General features: G+C 40.7%; 1 protein-coding gene and 1 long non-coding RNA gene across 6 annotated transcripts in view; one reads left to right on the forward strand and one right to left on the reverse strand.

Moving 5' to 3' along the window:
- CNTLN (centlein) overlaps positions 1–21022 on the reverse strand; it is a 268961-nt gene that overhangs the window by 131560 nt on the left and 116379 nt on the right. For all 5 annotated transcript variants that reach the window (XM_045021860.1, XM_045021859.1, XM_045021864.1 and 2 more), the window contains exons 10-11: positions 16158–16331; positions 6396–6521 (exon numbers count right to left, since the gene is read on the reverse strand). In XM_045021860.1, coding sequence (XP_044877795.1) covers positions 6396–6521; positions 16158–16331 — 300 coding nt within the window. The remainder of the gene's footprint in view (positions 1–6395; positions 6522–16157; positions 16332–21022) is intronic.
- The window catches only part of LOC123373091, a 25761-nt gene continuing 8168 nt past the window's right edge, over positions 3430–21022 (forward strand). The window contains exons 1-3 of the long non-coding RNA XR_006580559.1: positions 3430–3629; positions 13908–14021; positions 17807–17928. This is a non-coding gene — a long non-coding RNA (uncharacterized LOC123373091). The remainder of the gene's footprint in view (positions 3630–13907; positions 14022–17806; positions 17929–21022) is intronic.

A 21022-nucleotide genomic window follows, 5' to 3' on the forward strand; every position in this document is an offset into this window, starting at 1 on the left:
CTCACAGCTTCATAAATTATGAATGACTCATTGCAGACTTTTGAATTCTGCATGGCCCAGAAGAGGATGGCAATAATGAGAGAATAGCAGGCATGCTGCTACTATGGGGTCAAGTGGGAGGGGCAGGAAAGCTACATTAGGGACCTTAGTTTCAGAATAGTAAACAGAAAAGAGGAAGTCAGAGTAAAAAGTCCACCTTTGTGGGGCTTGTAAGGTCCTCTGGAGTCACAGCTTACAACGCCCACTTTAGACAAACTGCAAAGCCTACAGGAATTGCTGTCATCAAGCAATTCTTCAATCGGTTTTTTTTGTTTTTGTTTTTTTTTAATGTTTAAATTTCCTGGCATAAATCTTAATTTAATCTGGAATGAACAAGGTTGAAAGAATCCTCTACCACAGAACGATAGGAATTAGAGATAAAAATACCTTTCAATCATCTTTTCTATTCCCCACCAATGCAGGATTGTTCTCTACAGTATATTTTCTAGTGCTATGTATGCCCTTTGGATTTAAATGGGCCACGTGATAGATAGGGTTTCCACAGCATCCACTGGGAGACTATTTCAAAGTATAATAAATCTGTCAACATTTTTCCTGATACTCAGTCTGCATTTTCCCACTTTTAATTTCATCCCATTACTCCTAGTTATACTCTCTAGTACCAACATAAGTAATTCCCCTTCTAATAGTTGTACAGTTACAGTCCCCCCTGAAGGCCTGATTCTGCCACTCTTACTCAGGTTGAGTAGTTTAGTTACTCCACAAGCAGTCCCATTGCTTACGGTACTCATCAGTGTGAGTAAGAATGGCAAAATCAGGCATTTAATCTTTCTTCATAAATCGGTTCTTACTGATTATTTGTGCAGCTCTTCACAACTCCAATTTGTCATTATCTTCTGGTAATGAAGTGTCAAGAAGTGACAATATTTCAGATACAGTCACCCCCACAGGCATATGGAGTGAGATTTTTACTTTTCCAGTTCTTGTGCATATACGGCCCAAAATTGCTTTTGGCCTTTTTTGCTGCCTTATCAGACTTCAAGCTTAATTCCTGTCTCCTATCACCCCACAGTTTCTTTCAGCATAATACCAATGATTAATACAAATATTTGGCACTGCTACATCATATTCCATATGAGGATCTCACAGTACATTTGTGAATTACGCTTCTGAACAACTCATTAAACATACAGACTAAGTGACTTGCCTGAGGTCAAACAGGGAGTCTGTGACACAGACAAGAACAGAGCCCAGATCTCCTCCTGATTTCCAAGCAAGTGCCTTAATCATATGGCCATCCCTCCCTCCCTTCTCCACAGTACCTTTCATTTTTCCAAGTTACATCTCATTTTATCACTTTCTGCCCACATTTCTAGCCGGCACACCATGTCCCTTTGTATTATTTCTTTGTTCTAACAGATGTCTATAATACCTATGAATTAATGTAATCTACAAATGCCATTACCATGTTGCTCTCCCCATCAGGTCATTACTGTAGATATTACATAAGAGTGAACCTAATAATTTTCCTATGCAAGCAGACTGAAATGAATTTTGAGACTCGGATTATAAAATTTGTTACTAAGATCCAAATATATAATATCTACTGTTTCCTTCTTCCACTATCTTGGGCAGAAGAAAAGAGTCTGAATTGCCTTTTCCATCTGGAGAACTGGACACACACACACACACACTTTAAGTGTTGACAAGGCCTAACATATGGTTCTGGTGGCACTCTCAGGCAAACTTGCATCCTTATCTCCAAGCAATCAACATTTACTCTAAAAAATGAACAGAAATTGTCTAGTCTACAGACTAACACGGCTGCTACTCTGAAACCAGTTAATACTGTATCTCGAAGAAAGGGGAATGTCATTACCTTCCTCAGATATATCAGGAAGAGTAAAGCCTATGTTTCTTTAATGGTAACTTCTGCTAGGATGCTGGAATCTATTCCTACAAAGGTGTTCAAGTACAACAGTCATGAGAGCGATACATGTACCCAGATAGAACGCAATGTGCCATGCCCATAAGCGGACATGGTTTTGTTATACACTTTCACAGCTCAATGCAAGGCATGACAAATAGCACAAGTGGAAATATACAAAAGTCAGAAGACTTCTATTTAAGGTCCCGGAACTCTGAGTACCAATACTGTTGGGCCCGTGCCAGAACAACAAGCATGACTGGGGTTTTGCCTAATCATATTTTTCTGACCACCAGTGTAACTGGTGAAAAAGAAAATAACAAACAACAATGCATTTGTTATTGAGTTTCTGTTTATCCCTGCTCTGGAGATCTACCAACAGATAACGCTATCTCCTGAACAGAGACTACTTGTACTGGTCCTGTAGTATCTGACTTATAATCGTCTTCTACAACATTTTCTTTGCCAGCCACAGGGAGGGGAAAATAATGCGTTCACTGAGTCAAACACCAATCCCCTAGGGTCCCTGCCTTCTGACAGAGTATATGTGAGTGAATGTCTCCTTGCCTGTTGGTTTACACTCACTGTTCACTCCCTTTTTCAGATCATTATGAAATATATCAGCACTTGAGGCATGCTGCTGTTAGCCTTTTGCCATCATGAAAACTGACCATTTATTTGCCAATTTCTGATCCATGACAATTCTTTGCTTCTCAATCCATTGGATACTTAGTTTTTTCAGCAGTGGCTTGTGGGACTCTCTCAGAGGCCTTTTAAATGCCCAGATGAATTTCAACTGGTTCCATCTTACCAAATATTTATATTGGCCAGTTCAAATAATTACAATATATTAGTGAGATTTAATTTCCCTTTGAAGAAACAGTGTTGGTTGGTTAGACCCAACTGTGACGGGCTCCCCATGGGGTGCCACCTGGAACTGGGGCTGGGCTCCCTTTACACTGTACTGCTATGACAGGCCCTCAAGCCCCCTCCAGCAAACATACAGGTAGGGATACACCCACCTGCAGCTACACACAGATGCTGAGATCAGCTCAGCATGGGAACGCTCAGCTAAGGCACTGCCCAGTTCCTAAGGTGCACCTCCAACCCCGGACTGAAAACCCAACATTATATCATCTTGTGCTGCACAGAGAACTGTACAGTGTAAACTCATGAAATTCGCCCCCTCCCTCAATGTGGAGAGGAATATACACAGCTTTCTGACCCAAGTTATGATTTCCATGCACTGGTTTTACACAAAACAAAACAAGTCTATTAACTACAAAAGATAGATTTTAAGTGATTATAAGGGATAGCAAACAGATCAAAGCAGATTATCTAGCAAATAAACAAAAACGCAAGCGAAGCTCTGATGGGGCAAGGCCAGATGGCTACAGTAATGTAGTGAGGAACAGGTATGTTAGCCCCAGGCTAAACAAATCCCTGGTACCATGGTAACCAAATGGCAGTTGCTCCGGGTTAATCAAAACACCTGGGGCCAATTAAGATCCTTCTAGAAGGCAGTGGAGACAGCTACATTGATTGGGACACCTGAAGCCAATCAAGGGCTGGCTGGAACCAGTTAAAAAGCCTCCCAGTTAGTCAGTGAGGTGTGGGCATCAGGAGCTATAGGAGGGAGCTGTGCTGTTGGAGGAATGAAGCAGTACAAATCCATATCAGGTGTAAGGAAGGAGGCCCTGAGGTAACAGTGAAGGAGATATTGAGTGGGGGGCTGCTGTGGGGAAGTGGCCCAGGGAATTGTACATGTCCTATTTCAAAAAGGCAGCTACCATAGCTGCTAATTTTAGGGTCCCTGGGCTGGAGACCAGAGTAGAGGGGAGGCCCAGGGACCCTTATGATGAAAATGGCTCAGTAAGCTGTGACCCTTGCCTCTAGAGAGAGAAGGGCTATGTTGAGGATCACAGAGAGCCTCTGAGGCTAGCAAAAATCCACCAGCAAACGTGGGACCCACAGGGACAAGGTCGGAGCTCTGTCACAAAGCTTAATATACTAAAGAGATTGGATATGAGTAACAAATTCTCACCCTAATTATTGATTTACGCAGTTTGCAGAGATTCTTGATGGCAAACTGCACTTGCTTGCAGCTTGAAAACCCCATGTATTCCTTTCATGGGCTAGAAATCCCTCTAGCCTGGGTTCGGCCCTTCTCCCCCAGTCCAGTCTTTGTTCCTCAGGTGTTTCCAGCAGTCTCCTTTGGGTGGAGAGTCAGTGAAGAACCATGATCATGTCACTCCCCTGCCTTAAATAGCTTTTGTATATGGCAGGAACCCTTTGTCTCCCCCCTTGGTTCCTACACCTGGTCAGTGGGAAAACACTGGTATTCCAAGATGGAGTTCACTACCAGGTGATTTGGTCACATGCCCCTATAGGGACACAGCAGCCATGACTTGGAGGCTGTTTGTAGCATCCTCAGGAAGGCTCCCCAGTTGGAGATTAGTATCTTCTAAGACCTATTGTTCCCCTTAATGGCCCTTCCTAGCCAGCCATCTACACTGATTGCATTCTGCCTAGTGGGCATTCCCCACGTGTAAACACATTTGTAATAGATGCATAGACAATATTCCTAATTTCAGATACCAAAATGATACATGCATACAAATAGGATAATCATGTTGTGAATCATAACCTTTTTAATGATATCTTACATGACCCATCTTGCATAAAATGCATCATAGTTATGCCATAATCATAACAATACTACTATGAAGACTATGGGGCGCAATGCCACACCAACTATATCATGATCTTTTATATGTCTTATATTCCTAATTATCATTTCAATCAATATACCAGGTACAGATGTAAAGGCCTACAGATCTGTAATTCCCTGTTTCCTGTTTGCCATCTGTAATGCCTTCTTTTCCACCGCTTCATCAAAAATCAACTTCACTCTAAGCAGGTGATGGTCGCTGCCGGTGTTGAAAGGCTGCACCACAGAGACATCTTGAATGATGCGCCTTTTATTGACTAAAATATAGTCGATTTCATTCTTGCTCTTCGTGTTTGGCACTATCCACGTCCACCTTCTTGCAGTCTTCCTTTTGTACCAGGTGTGTACCACATACAATTTTCATTTCTGCCATCGCTACCAGCCTTTCTCCTCTTTCATTCCTTTCGCCACTCCCGTATCTCCCTATGAACTTTTCACCAGCTTTCCGACCTTGGCGTTAAAATCTCCCATCATGACAGCATAAATGGACTTTTGCACAAGGGCTCTTTCGAGCTCTCCATAGAATTCTTCCACTTCTTCGTCCTCACTTGCACTTGTGGGAGCGTAGGCCTGGATGACCTTGAGGGTAGCTTTTGACTGCATCTTCAGATGCAACACACCAATACGTGATGATATTAGCTGGCATGATACAACTTTTAAAGACCAATCCTTACTAATGATAAATCCGAATCCTCCAACATTTCTAGCACCATCTCCCTTTCTGAGCCTCCATTTTTCTACTTGATTTCCAACTCCTTCTTTCGTCGGGTTTCGCGGACACCAAGGATATTGCATCTTATCCTTTTCTTCTCCTCCATCAGATGGTTTAACGTTTCCTCCCTCACCAGCGACCTACAATTGTAAGTACACACAGAGAAGGTGGTCCTTTTCCATGTTGGCCTAGCACCTGACATTTTTAGCAGCCTCTCGTCGCTCATGTTCCACTCCACCACCATAGAACGATTCGATGATGCACACGGAACTAAGACCCATTTACTCGTGTTGTTTTAGCCATTAACTTCAATCATCCCACTGGCTAGGCAGGCAGGCATGGGTACCTCCTCGAGCTTAGCTAGCCTTCAACCTCTAAGGAGAAGGAGATGCGCTTTTTCTGAGAAAGCAATCCCCCTCCCTAGATTGAATAGTCCAACTCCTTTGTAGCATGGTTAGACCTACCAGGGCATATGCCCCGCTACCATAGCTGTCAGACGGCCAGGGCCACCACTGCACCACGATGAGCCGCTGAGGTAGGATTTTGCAGCAATATAGAACCTTATTGTTAATGCCAGATAAAAGTAGGTGTCCCTCACAAATTCCTCCATGGTGAAGAGCTATGCAAAGAAATTATTTATTTAGCATCTCATCAATGTCCTTATCTATTTTAATTGTTCCCTTTTTTATGGTCTGCTTCTACTTATTTCTAAAAGCATACGAACACATTTTTCATGCTGTAACCTTCTAATCCTGAGCTATGACAATTTGTCAAATCAATGTGCATTACTAATATAATATCTTCAATTTTAGGGTTTTTGGGGCCTCAGAAATATCAACACAAGATTCACTTAAGAAGTTAAAATTTTAAGCATGAGGATTAATGAGGAACACCAGTTTATGCTAACACAGTTACAGTCTATATAATAATGTGTGCATTCTATACTTTTTAAATGTATGTTTAATTTGATATATCTATATCTATGAAAGCTTGTAGCTGAAGAGTTGTTGTTTTTTAGTGTTCACCTTTAGTTGCAGTGTCTTCTCTAAGTTTTCAATCTTCTTTTCAGCTATTTTAAGCTGCCTTAGCTCCTCTGACTCTCTAAAAGAGCTCTTTGGGGACAGAGACCTTGAACGTTTCACAGGTGGTTCCTGGAGAATAAAACAAGGACATGGTTGAACTAGTTGGAACACTGGATTATGAAAGACATGCAAAATTAAAGAACAAGTAATTTTGAATACTAATAATGAATTATAAAAAAAATCCTGCATGGAATACCAGAGAAATAACAAGCAGAATTACCACAGCGCTACCACTAAAGGTTTCTCTGTGACTTGTTAATGAGAATATTCATTTACATTTACATTGTTTCTTTCAGAATAATGATGTCCCATTAGGGAAGACTAAAGGGTTATAGACTCAAAAATGCAAGAAACCTCATTACAAAGGAGGGGATAGAGGCTGGTCTAATTGCTCTATAAGGGTCCAAGGTTACACTTGATAGGACAACCAGAAACAAGAGGGAAAGGATTTTTCTCCCTTTGAAATAGTTTAACACACTGTGAAGTTGAAGGAACAATATGCTTGAGGAATATAAATACAACAGACAGTAGATCTTATACCATAATGACCATATGGTCATTAACTATAATGTGGCTAACTAGAGACAAGAATATGTGTTTATATTATGTACAGCTTCATATAGCAATCTGGAGAAAGAATATGTGAAAGTAACACTTAAACTGGGCAGCATTCTTGTTCTGACTATGTCATATGTCCTTATATAAAACAAATAAAGTCCTCTTCAGATTAGGCATACTGATTTTCTGAATAACTTTAAGGACAGTGAAACATTGAGCAGCAGCTTAATATCCATGAGGTAATCATTTTTAAACTTCATCACTATGAGATAGTCAGAATACAGAATACCATTAGTGTTAGAGGGCAGTTTTTTTAGGTCTCTTCATTAAAATTTGACATGTACTTTTAGTATTATGATTAAATTACACCTCTACCCAGTTATAACGCCACCCAACATAACACGAATTCGGATACAACGTGGTAGAGCAGCGCTCCGGGGGGCAGGGCTGCGTGCTCCCGCTGATCAAATCAAATTAGATATAATGTGGTAAGATTTTTTGGCTCCCAAGGACAGCGTTATATGGAGGTAGAGGAGTATTAATTATTAAAATTATTTAAACCACATATAATCACATAACTTTGGACAAATAGCGGGGGGGTGAGTCATTACAATTTTTATTTTTTATAACTAAATGATATATAACAAAGAGAGTTTGGATAACACTCAGTTACTATACACCAGATCAGAGTATTCTTTATTAATTCTTATGTATGTAAATGTCAGTGTTTTATCTGTCATATCAGTAATTTTATCTTACTAAACAATATATAAACAAAAGCATTTGTGATACTGTCAAAATAGATCAAAAACCACTTTTCTGGTTTTCACAGATATTGGCAATATACTACCCATAAGTTTATCTTCCCAAATCCTGTTATACAAATTAAGAGACTCTTTTCATTTTCCTTTGGCAATTGTCTTGCAGTGGTAAGTTTAACACCACCCCCCATATTGTAGTTCGTGATTTTTCCTATAAATATCCATACAATTTTAAAGAAAATAAAAATATAAGATTCTACATACTTATGGTTAATTTTAAGTATTTTAAAATTCCTTGCATTTGAAAGATGCCTAAATAAAAGAAATCAAAAACAGGAGCGCAGAACATGTGAAAAAATGTAACTTTATTTGCTTCTTATGGCAGAAAGAATTCCACTGTTATTGTATTAATCTATATAAAGCATTTAGACTCAACATATTGAAATTCCTAATCTGAAATTGTCAGAACTCAGGGACAAGATACCATACTCTCCATGTGTTTTCAGCAGTTCTTATGCAAGCTGGAAAACAAATTGGAGCTATAAGGAAGCTCACGGCATTCATGTTTAAAATACTTTTTACAATGTGGTATATATTTAGTATGGTGCCATGTTACCTAGGAGGAGAATAGATGTCTATGAAAAAGCAAGATCATTGGTCAATACTTTTTTTATATAAAATTTTGGCCAATATTTTCAGAAGTGACTGATTATTTTGTCTGCCTCACTCAATAAAGTGATCAGTCAGATGCATTAAAGGGTGGAACATTTAAGATTTTGCAAAATCAAGCCCCTTTAAAGTGTCTGAAGTTGGGCACTCAAAAACTGAGAACACTCACTTTTGAAAATCTTGGCCTTTGTGTTTTTCACACTAATCAAAATACATACTAATCAAAATTCACACATACCAAATGCAAGTCCATGTCTACCGTAGTATCTAGTTACTGCATACCTATATTTAGTGGCCTTAATAAGAATTTAAAATGTTACAATATAAGTGTTACAGGACACCTTATTTTTCAAAAGCAGTGAGTTAATGTCTTTCTCAAACTTCATATGTGTACAGAAGACTGAGAAAAAATCTGATTGCCCAGAAGCTTGGATCTAGAAGTCAAAGGGGAAGTTTACTTACGTTATAGATGTATGGTTCTTATGGGTATTCACTGTGGGGGGGTATGAGCTTTGTGTGCCCAGTACTGCAAATTCTTCAATAGCAGTGTCCGTTGGTCCACATACCTGCGTCTCCTCATGTTCCCAACCAAGTTCCTACTCTTACCGTCCATCCAGTTCCTACTCTACTGTGAATCCAAAGAGGACCCGAGCAGAAGGGAAGGAGAGCGGGCCGTGAATACCCATATGGACCATACATCTCCAAGAACTCCAGTTGCTATAAGCTTCCACTCTTCTTCAAGTGCAAGTTCCTCTCGGTATTCACTGTGGGTAATGCCCAAGAGGTGCTCATTGAGGAGGAGGGTGCAAGGAAATGTGTTGCACCACAGACTGGAGGATTGCTGAACCTAAACAAGCATCTCCAACCAAAGATTGAATAAAAGCATAATGTCTGGTAAAGGTATGAATGCAACCCCTAGTTGGAGATCTACATATCTCTGAGATGGGAGCTCCTTGCAGGGAAGCCACTGAGGCCACATGGGCTTGAGTTGTTTGGGCCCTGACAGTCTGAGGAGGAGCAGATTATAAAAAAGGAGGCTGCAGATAGAAATCCACTCAGAGCATTTTTTCGAAAAGACAGCTTCTCTCTTTACTTTCAGCGATAGTGACAAATAATCGTGGAGCCTTCGAAAAGGGTCTTGTTCAGTGTAAGTAGAAGCAATATACCAATCACTTCCTGTTCTATTGGGTTTCAAAAACATCCCTGGATAGGGTACCCCACTGATGGATGATGTAGTGTCCTTTTGACAGGTGAAACTCCCACTTGTGATCCCTTGGCAAATGTCTGCTGAGGCTGTCTGTCAGGGAATATATTATCCCAGAATGTGCGCTGCTAAGAGGGTTATTCGATGTTGCATGCACCAGTTCCATAGCTGAACTATGTCTCTGCACAGGGTGGGGAGGGGGTGGATGTCACTCCTCTCTGTTTGTTTATACAGGAGACAGTGATCATGTTATTTGATCTGATCTGGATATGTGTGGACCAAATACGGGGTAGAAATGTCACCGCCCGTTTGAGAATTCTCTCGTGAGGGATCCCTGAAAAGGGACAAGGAGAGGGTTTTGTGTGTAGGGGGCGGGGGAGACAGGAACTCTCAAGTGTGGTCAGTCAATACAATGTCCAAGACCCATTTGTCCAGAGTGATAAGGTGCCATATTGGGAGAAACCAACCCACCAAAGGGAATGGGGATAACAGGTGATAAGAAGGCTGGTTGATGGCTCTCAGGCATCCTGTCAAAATGCTGTTTTGGCAAGTGGCTGGGACTGAAGAGAGGAGTAGAATAGTGCTGTGTGCCTGTCATGCTGGACCCTCTATTGTTTTCTGGGGGACTGGTAGGTCTTTTGGTGGAAGGAGAGAGGCGGTGCGTGGTATCTAGAAGGAGGCGGCCTGAAATATTTTCTGTGTATCTTTAAGGAGCAGAAGGTAGTACAAGAGTAGTTGGGGTGTGAAATGACATCAATTTTTTCACTAAAATGATTGTTACCCTCAAAAAGAAGATCCTCTACTGTTGCCTGAACCTCCTTGGGGAACCACGATGCCTGCAACCATGAGGCCTGTCTCATGACTTCTGAGGTAGCCATGGAGTGTGACACTGGCCGCACCATTGAGTGACACTTGGAGGAAAAATAATGCTATGGCATATTTAGTCCAAAGGCATCCAGGTGATTTTGGAAGCCCTGTCAGGTTGCTGGGTTGCCATAGGGACCGCTGGTTCCAAGTCATTTTCTTCTTATGAGTAAGAGTCATCAGACTCTAGTGGTGGAGCCACAAGACCTGACTCCAACTGACATGGGACAGGAACTGGAGAATAATGCACCGTGGTGTCAGGCCTTCCACCTCACAGCTGGAGCTTGGGACCAGTTAATGTCGAGTAGACAGTGTCATGAAATCTTTCAGCAGGATTGGATCTGAGAGGATCCATATAAATTGCCAGATCCTCAAGAAAAATTTATCAAAATCTTGCTGGAGGAGAGCTGGCTGCTGTCTTAGGTATGGCTGGATCTGCCAGCATCATCTTGGTACCAGATTGGTACCGCCAGTGCATAGGGAGAATGGTCTCTTCTGTCTCTGTAGGTTGCTGGAACTGGTCCTGCCCTTTCAGGGTGCAGTTTTTGCAGCACTGGTAACTATGTTATTACCAATATCTGCCTTTTTCTGTGAGTTCTGGGTGCACCCATTTGGGGACACGGAGTCTCAGGTGGTGCCAGATAAAATAGGGAGAGAGACCTCTTTTTAGAGGATTTGTGGGGTAATTGTCCCTCTTCTTGCAAGAATGTTTACTTTGCCTTCACTGTGTCTCCATTTCAGTCTTTGGGCTTGTAGGAGGACTCTGAACTGGCTGATCCTGAAGCCAGAGAGATGATACCAAGAGGTTAAGGTTGGGTAGAAGGGGATCAGGAAGGCCCAGGGTCTCAATAGGCCTCACTGAGAACGCCATAAGTTGTCTCCAAAATCTGAACTCTTGAACACAGTGCATTAGTACTCAGTGAAAAAGCATGACAGATGTCACATCTCAAGGGATGTGGGGATACAGGCAGCTTTTGTAGGGATCATTCATCAGGAACACCAAGAGGCTAGTGAGGCAGATTTTGAAGCCTGGAACCTTGGGCATAATAGGTGCCCCCAAAAAGTGGGGGAGCGGAAGTGGTGGGAGCCCCCTCATCCCCAAACTAATTAAACTAAACTAGTACAAAAACTAATTCCTAAAACCTAAAACAATGTACAGGATTAAAGATAAAGCAGGAACACTTGCAGTGTAGAGACACAGAAGGGTTCTGTGTTTGACTACAAGTGGTAAAAAAGAAATGAGACATGGTCGGTCTGTGCCACCGCTTATGCCCTCAGTTGGAAGCATGAGGAAATGCAGGTTCTGACCAACGGAGACTTCTATTGAAGAATTTCCAGTCCAGGGTGCATGGAGCACACATGCTCCCACAGTGAATACCATAGGGACCAGCACTCAAAAAAGAATATTGTGTTTCCTGCCCACAGACAAGGAAAACAAGGGAGGCTGGTGGTGGCCTGGCTGATAGGCACAGCAGTACTGAACTGCCAGTCAGGAGGAAGGGTGGAAAGAAGGTGAGAGAGGACCAGAGAAGAGATCATACTCCCTTGATAACAGGAAAGTCATGAAACTTTTTTGTTGCAACACAGGGTCACTCACAGTATAGAAAAGGTAGAGAACTATCCCCATTGATGACAGAGACACAAATAATGCCTAATGAGAAGTGATGGGACTAGTAAGAACCGCACTACTGTGGCTGAATATGTTGTTGTCTGTTAAGTAATCTGATCAGAAATCTGTGAAGAGAACAGACTGGGTCTGGGCTTTTCAGCTGCAGTCAGGTAATTCAAAGGCAGTCTTTGCCAGAAAACTGAAGTTAAATTTTTTAGCCAAGTTAGAGTAGGCTGTGTAGTAAAAGGTGCTGTAATGTGATTGCCTGGGGCTGCTGCAATACTCAAATTGATTTCAAGAGGGAGATGGCTTCTCTAATACCTTGCCTCACAACTGCAAACTTAGTTGCTTCTGCTGCCAGGTTTAGACACTTTAATTTGCAAATTAATCCTCAAATTACACAGTATTTTAAACACATTTACATCAAGACTATATACATAGATTTGGTTGCTTTAGATTTTTTTTTTTTAAAAAGCCTCTTTGGAACAAAAAAAAATGAGTCTTTTTTTTTTGGGAGGAGAGAGGGGGAAGAAAGATCAGCCTGAATGAGAAGAAGGCAATGCTGAAAGCTTTCACAGAAGTAGTCTTAAAGAACATCCACAGAAAAATATGCTAAGTAATGTGAGAAACAGACATAATTTCACTTTCCACTGTTAATGGAAAGATAAATATCTATGGGCTTGATGACAGAAAGATGAAAGATTGTTTAACTTGTAGAAAATAAGGAAAGTTTTTTTTTATATGGATAGTCTTCTAACTGGGTGTGCAACTTTTAGAACTGATTCTCTATACATGAGACTTCTCTGCAAATCACAGGAAATACAGGCAACATAAAGTGCCACTTTTTCCACAAGAATCTCGTACGATGAGTTTGCTCCCATAAATCGTAACATGGGAAAACCAAAACTTTACCAGGTTGTTTAATAATGAATGGAACTATTAAAGGTCTTAAAATTAAGCATATATTTTGCTGGATCAAGGTGCTTTGGTGAATTAGACCTAAATCTCATTAGATGAAGGTAATTTGGCCTTCTGGCTGATGCCTTGGGCAACTGTGAGCTAATTCTGATACATCCATCAGAATGGGTTGCCACTAAGGTCAGAGCACTAAAGATATAATTTGATGTCACCTATTTGGAATATTGCAAAAACTGAGTCAGGGGCTCATGTAGGCCAAGTTAGGGGTGTTTGTAAGGAGAGCAAGAAAGGTAAATTTGTGGGCATATTGTATTTCATGGTGAATTTTATAACTATTGTGACTGAATTCTCACTTACTTTTCAAGAAGAGGAATGAGGATTTCTTACTACTTACGGCAACAAAAGACAATCATGGTCTGCATGTCCAAGACCATAACATTGGGATGACAAGCCAAATGACAGTGAATATGCAAATTTAACAAGGCTTTTAACCATTAGGTCCCTTGTCTTTCAGAAAACATAGCTTTTGGCTGAAATACTGTTCTCACTGTCCTGTAGCACAGCAAGATGTAGTATGTTAATTTCTACAGTTGACGAATCAAAACAAGCTCATACATACATACACCCCAAAGCACACTCTAAGACATAGCTCAGGTGGATAGTAAAATGATCACATGTCCCAATTTTACCAAGACAGGCCCCGTTTTTCATGCTGTCTGCACAATCTTCTTTTGGAACACCTGAACATGTCCAAGTTTTACTTCATTTCATCAATCAAAATGTTTGGCTTTTTATAATTACAAAAAGTTTGTCTGAGATATTCCTATACTGAATAGAGTTTGCTTTGTGTTTATTTGCTCTATGTTGACTAGGAACAGACACCCCAGTGGAATGATGGTTCAATGTGATGAACAGTGTTGGGAGTGAAGAGAAAGGTCACCATCAAAAAGAACGTAGACACCATTAAAGGTGTTCTTTTCCTCAAAGTAAATATTAACAGCTGTTCAGTGGTTCATTCAGAACACTAAAGTTACTGTAAAAACATCTTCCATTCTGAAAAGCATGCACGTCGTTGAGCTCCTTGCTGCACCTTCAAACCTGTGCACCCCAACCCCCTGCCCTGAGCCCCCTGCTGCACCCCGCACCCCTCCTGTACCCCAACCCCCTGCCCGAGCTCCTTGCTGCACCTTCAAACCTGTGCACCCCAACCCCCTGCCCTGAGCCCCCTGCTGCACCCCGCACCCCTCCTGTACCCCAACCCCCTGCCCTGAGCTCCTTGCTGCACCTTCAAACCTGTGCACCCCAACCCCCTGCCCTGAGCCCCCTGCTGCACCCCGCACCCCTCCTGTACCCCAACCCCCTGCCCTGAGCTCCGTGCTGCACCTTCAAACCTGTGCACCCCAACCCCCTGCCCTGAGCCCCCTGCCACTCTGCACCCCTCCTGTACCCCAACCCCCTGCCCTGAGCTCCTTGCTGCACCTTCAAACCTGTGCACCCCAACCCCCTGCCCTGAGCCCCCTGCCACTCTGCACCCCTCCTTCACCCAAACCCCTGCGCCCTGAGCCCCCTCCCGCAGTCCTCACCCCTCCTCTGCCCCAATCCCTTGTCCTGAGCCCCTTACTACACACCGCACCCCCTCCTCTGCCCCAATCCCTTGTCCTGAGCCCCTTCCTACACACCGCACCCCCTCCTACACCCTGCACTCCCTCCCGCACCCCAACCCCTTTGCCCCAGCCCTGCATACAATTTCCCCACCCAGATGTGGCCCTTGGCCCGAAAAGTTTGCCCACCCCTGTTCTAGTGGTTTGAAAGGAATCTGGGAATAAAACATATTTGTAAACAGAACTAAATTAAGCACTCATCAGGAATAGCAGGCACGAGTGGAGGAATGAAGTAATGTGTTCTATACCAGATAGACAGTCTCTATAATATTATTTGGGTATGTATACTTAAAATACTGATATTGAGTTCTTTAAGATTTGTCTCAGGTGGCAATGGTATTGTCATTTGTATGATTAGTCCTGTCCTTGCTTTAATAAAGTCTCACACTAAAAACAAAAATTAGAAGCTCTGCGTAGCAGTCCAAAAGAGAAGAACAAGAAGAATACAGAGAAATTATTTTCTTCAATCACTTGATTTTAATGTACCTGAAAGAGATGAGATCCCAAAAATTGGGACAATCATATTTTCTTGCTGGACAAACCCATTTAAAATTTTTGCTTCCTGTGAACAAGTGATCTGAAAATAAGTATTTTGCAAGCATAATGTCCACTATAGAATAACGAGGCAGAGCTGGCCACTCAAGGTCCTATAATATAGAATACTAGCTACTTGGTAATCTTCATAAGGGAACATCTTTGAGAAAGCAGAATGCCACCCCCACTTTGTAAGCTAGGCAGGGGGGTTTCTGTGAGTTTCCATGTGACATAAATGTCTTTCACCCCATGTGCTCTATAAAACCTCGAGAACAAAATCTTAGAAAAGTAAGTTGCTGACCTGGCTGATCCACACCAGTTTACACAAATACCATAAATGAGTTCTCAACCATTAGAATTATTTTAATATCTATTTTATTAATAGGTAATAATGACTTTAAATAGAAGGAGGAACATAATTATAAATAAAACAACAAATTTAGTACTTTACAAAATAAAAGATATCCGGACTATAAACTGAAGGAGTTCTAGTTTTTAGTACTTTGTATAAAATAACACCACTTCATATTCAAAAATTCAGAGGCATAATTTTCCATTATTTACAAACTCTTATAAAATAAAAATTCTTATTACTTATATTTCCATAGAAAGGAAAAAAGGGTATCCTAACAAACAGAATGAAATACTTAATATTCATTTTAAGAAACCTGCAAAGAATTTGACCATTAAATAATTTAATTAAATTAAGAACCCCTTATTCTGTGTTAGTAAGGTAAAACTTTCTACTCCCAGAAGTTATTTTAGCAAGTCTTTGGCAGAAAATACAAACACCCTTCAAACAACCTTCCACAATTATAAGCAGCATGGACAGTTATTAAAAACAGTTATCTGGACCCCTGAGCAAAAATGTTTGGCTTTGCCAGCCTCATTTTGACATAACAACACAAGACAATAAAACTATCCTACCTCATGCTTTCTTCCAGACTTTACGTTTTTGCTTTCAAGGATGTCTGTGCTGCAAAAGCTATGCTCTGCTAGGTTAAGATTTGCTGTTTTCAATTTTTCCTGCAAACATTGTATTTCAAATTTCTGTGATGCTATAAGACACTCTAGCTCATTTAAAGAAGGTTGTTGAAATTCCTAGAAAATAATAGCACAAGTATGTTTAATTAGTAACATTAAAAACCATAGAATTGTAATAAGAAAATATAGACAAAGCTGACTTCAGAAACAAGATCATCTATGTCACATGAATCTGTGCAAGCTGTAAAAGCTTCCTTCCTTGGGAATCAAAGGTGTAGTGATCCATCAAAAACAACTCCCTAAGATCTAAGTAAATGTATTTTCACAATATCATACATTTTTAAAATCAGGAGAAAAGATTAAAAAATTAATTTATCATGATTTACAATGTCTGTCTCCATACAAACATTAAAGCAAGTTGATGAAAAATAACTATTGCAGTCATTTTAACTCCTACATGAAAAAAACAGGATTTCTTGACAAAAAGCTTTAACTCCAAAATTCATTAGTGCTAAAAATTAAGATCCCAAGCCTCTTAATATCAATAAATTACAAAACTAGAAGATAAACAACAGTGGCAATGTTGCTCTCAGAACTACTTTTGTAATTATTTTAGAGTGCCCAAAAGTGTAGCCGCTGCCTCGCAAAAATAAGTAAAGACACAGCCCTGACCTGTGGAGGTAAATTCAGGTGATACAAGTAATGAGGGTCCAATTTAACAAAAGAGATGGAAGAGAAGAAATACAAGAGAAGAGGAAGAGAAGGTTAATGACACTGGATCAAACTGTTACTCAGTAAGTCATGTACACATCTTCATGGTGCCACTGGATTAATTATTTCAAAATTTTAAATTTATTAACTCATTTTATAAAGACTCCTTGGCATAATAGAATAGGAACAAATTCTTCTCATCCTGGCCCTGATTCAAAATCCATTGAAATCACTAGAAAGGCTTGCATGGACTTCAATCACCTTTAGATCAGGCCTCTGATGTACAAAAGTATCATCATTTACTTTAAGGGGACTACTCATTTCCATAAGGAAAGGAAGATGCTAGAATAGCTATTAACACTTATTATTCCTTCATCCAAATATACACATCAAATGATCTGGCCAAAAAAAAAAAATCCAAAAAACCCAAAACTGCTACAAGAAATCATTTGGTTAAGTTTGCTGGACAGTTTCCACATTCAAACATATCATCAGACAAATAGTGAAGTCTGAGCAAAAGGGCTTTGCTCACAAATGAATACACTAAAAATGCAAAAGGATTAAAGAACAGGAGAGTGGACATAGTCAGATAATTCCTTGCTATGCAACTTTTTGCCCATAAGCACTATGAACTTAGTTCCTGCAAGTAAACATAAAACCAAAAATATCAAGCACTAATTTTGTTAATACGATAAATAAGGTCACTCCTCAGCCAGATACAGAGCAGAAGGGTAGGGAGCTCCTTCAGGGTGAGGGAACAAAAATGGTCAACAAGCTTACTAACACAGTTCATTTAACAATCTCTGTTGCACTCTAAGCTATTTGAGACTATGTGGTTGCAGATAGATGAACACTTCCTCTCCCTCATTTCTGATCCCCAGGGACACTAGAAGGCAAGCCTACAACGACTGGGAGATCATAAACAAAAAAATGAAAAAGCAAGGTGAAAGTGACAGGGCAGGTACTTGGTTTGCCAACCACAGAAAGGAGGATTTCTATGGAGGTAGGATTCTTCACTTTACAATTTGTCAGAGCTTCTCTACTACTGACAAGTGAAAATAACCCAGAAGATAAGAGTAAAGCCAAGGAATAAAGGGTCTTTGCTGTTTTGTATTTAAGTAATATACTTTAGGACATTAGATTTTATGGAGCTTTTCAATCATGTTTGCATATATAAAATGATCAAAGAAGTTCAATACAAAATAACATCCTCTTTTTCATTCTAATAAACATGCACACACGCCCATGCCCATAGGCATTAGATTGAATAAAAGTTGTTTGCTGTTAAATTTTGAACTACATGTAAATGATACATCCATTAGATATAAAACAATTCCTTGCCAGCTTGCAAAAAGGGAGTGGACTCTCTAAACTCAAGGTACGTCTATACTTACCAGCCGTGTGCAGAGTACAGAAACTGCACACTCAGCTAGGACACTTATAAATAGCAGTGTAGATGGTAGGACATGGCTTAGGTGAGTAACTGCCCTATATGACTGAACCCCCAGGGCAAAGAACCTATGCAGCTCTCTGCATGTCCAAGCAGTGCCTCCCACATCTACACCGTAATTTTTAGCAGTGTAGTGCCCTCTGCCTTCCCACTTCTGAAGCATTTCTCTGCTCCAGTGAATGTCATGATGGGGCTCAGGCTGTCAGAACTAGTGGTCAGAGCAGGAGCCAAAATGAGGAACCCGAGCCAAGAATCAGAACTGTGAGTCAAGCAAAGTGTCAGAGCTAGAGTCAGGAGTCAAAGACCTGGGGAAGGGATCAGGAACAAGGCAGGAACACATTATGCAGCAAAGTTCAGGAGTCAAGTGAGAACTCAAGGTCCAAAGCAGCAGCCAGCCAGTAATTCATCCAGTTGCACCGACAAATCCCTGTGCCTCCTTCTAGCTTAAATAGTACATCCAGACCAATCGATGGGGCCAGGCGCTCTGCAAGTCAGGACTCCCAGGGCAGTGCCTCTGGTGGGGCTAGGGTTCCATTCACCACTCAACCCAGTAATTAATAAGAAGCTTCTGGATGGCAGCTGGAACATGAAAGGTGCTTGGATTCCCATGAAACTGGGATCAAGATCCATGGATCCTCACAGTGAAAGGCTCCAGCAGTGGGGAAAGGCTCCAGCAGCTCCTCTCTGGCAGAGCCTTTTCTTGCCCCAGTGAAAGGCTCCAGCAGAGGAGAGCTGCCAGAGTCTTTTACTGCATGTGTAGTTATACATACTGCCGTGGCAAGTGTGGATACAGCCTTCCTTTCACCGCACTGTATAGCTACACATGTAGGCCCGTACTCTACACACGATGATGTAAGTGTAGACATAGGCTCAGTTATTACTATTTTAATTAAGGGCTATATTTTATTATATCCATGAAATATAACTTCTTCAAAGTAGAAGAAAAATCCAAGACATTTATACTGCTACTTGAACCAGTAAGATTACAGTAGACAAATAAACTTAAGTCTCCTTTATGGTATAATTATTGGCTGGTTACTGTACTTCTGCTGTCAAATTTCCCCAGTCACCAATGAGATATGCATAAATGTTATGAAATGAAAATAAATGTAAGAACCACAAAATGGGTGAAACGTTGGCTACCCTGAAGTCAATGGCAAAACTTTCATTGACTTCAGTGAGCTCAGGATTTCACTCAAATAATTTTTCTTCTGTTTATCTTTTTTCTCTAAGAGTTGTTCAAAAATGAACATACAGGGGTAACTCATTGCAAATAATTCTACTAAATAAATATTTTCTCTTTCTCTCCTTTGTGCGTGTGTGCGCACGCACGCACACACACAGAGTAAATATGCATATTTCTCTGGGTTTTTATTTTATCAGAACCTTTTCAAGGGTCTGTGTTCATATCCTTGTAGTTATGCAGTGGATCACCATTACCTGTGTAGAATTTACTGTATGTTTCATAGGTAGGAAGCCTTCAGAACCTACTGTATATTTTATAGGTGTTGCTCTTTCTGTGGTTTCAGGAACTCTGAGAACTCACACCTTATTCTGAAGATATCTATTTTCAAGACTGAGAGTCTCTCTAATGAATGTAGTGTTTTTATTAAGATGTTGTGTGTTACCTTCCAGTATTTTAATCTTTTCTTCACCCCCTGATATACACTTTTCTGTGTTTACCAGTCTGGTAACAGCTTTTTACTTGAGTTCAAAAGGACTTCTGAATTTCATGAGTTTTTAGATTTAAAAATTAGACTTTTCCAAGCTATACAAATTTAATCAAAGCTATCTCAAAGTTCAGGGATATTCAGATTTGGGGATATGGCTCATTTCACATGGCACTAATATAATTCTGTGTACTAAATTTCCTTGGTTAGGAGAAAAAATAGTGGAAAACTAATTTTGAAGTGAAGGGGTTTGTCTTTTGTGCTAGCCAGGCTTTTCCTCTGAACAGAAAATAACCTACTAAAGAAATACTATTTGTGGATCTTGAAAGACAGAGTGAAATTCTGTCAGACCCATAGTGAAGAGTGGTCACTGCCCTTTTTCAGCAATAGCAATCCTCTTTAGTTGTTCAGCTTTTCATCTGCACCCTTGTTTGGGTGCTACTGCAATACAAATGAAAAATAATAATGGAAATGTTAAAATTAAACCGACAGAAATTGCAGATTATTCTCTGCAACCTGACATTAAAAAATGGACATGACCTTAAGTAGGAGTGGTGCTGCAGTTCAGGACTTAGGAAAGTAATCAAAACCCAAATCCTGCACTCAGACAGTCCAATCCAGAATGTGTACTAAGGAGATCTGCAAAGAATGGAAAGGAAAGAAGCCTTATGACACACCAAGGAGCAGCAGTGGAGCTCCTCTAGAACTGCTAATGCAGAATCAGTGCTGTAGTAAACCTCTTTCCCACTAGCTGGAATTCTAAGTTTCCACAAGGATGAGAGAGAATTGTCAGTAGTTCCATAAAGTTTCAATTCCTTCAAATTTGTCCCCAAACCCATAGGTTGCATTCAAAGTCCCTGCACAGTTAGACTCCTACACAGGCTGCACACACGTAGATTGAGTACACATTAAAAGCAGGCTCTCAGAGCTGCCAGAAGTCAAGCATCTCACCTAGGGCATTTAGCAATCCTGTCATA

This window comes from Mauremys mutica, chromosome 6 (genome assembly GCF_020497125.1).
Source record: "Mauremys mutica isolate MM-2020 ecotype Southern chromosome 6, ASM2049712v1, whole genome shotgun sequence".
In the NCBI taxonomy this organism is placed as follows: Eukaryota; Metazoa; Chordata; order Testudines; family Geoemydidae; genus Mauremys; species Mauremys mutica.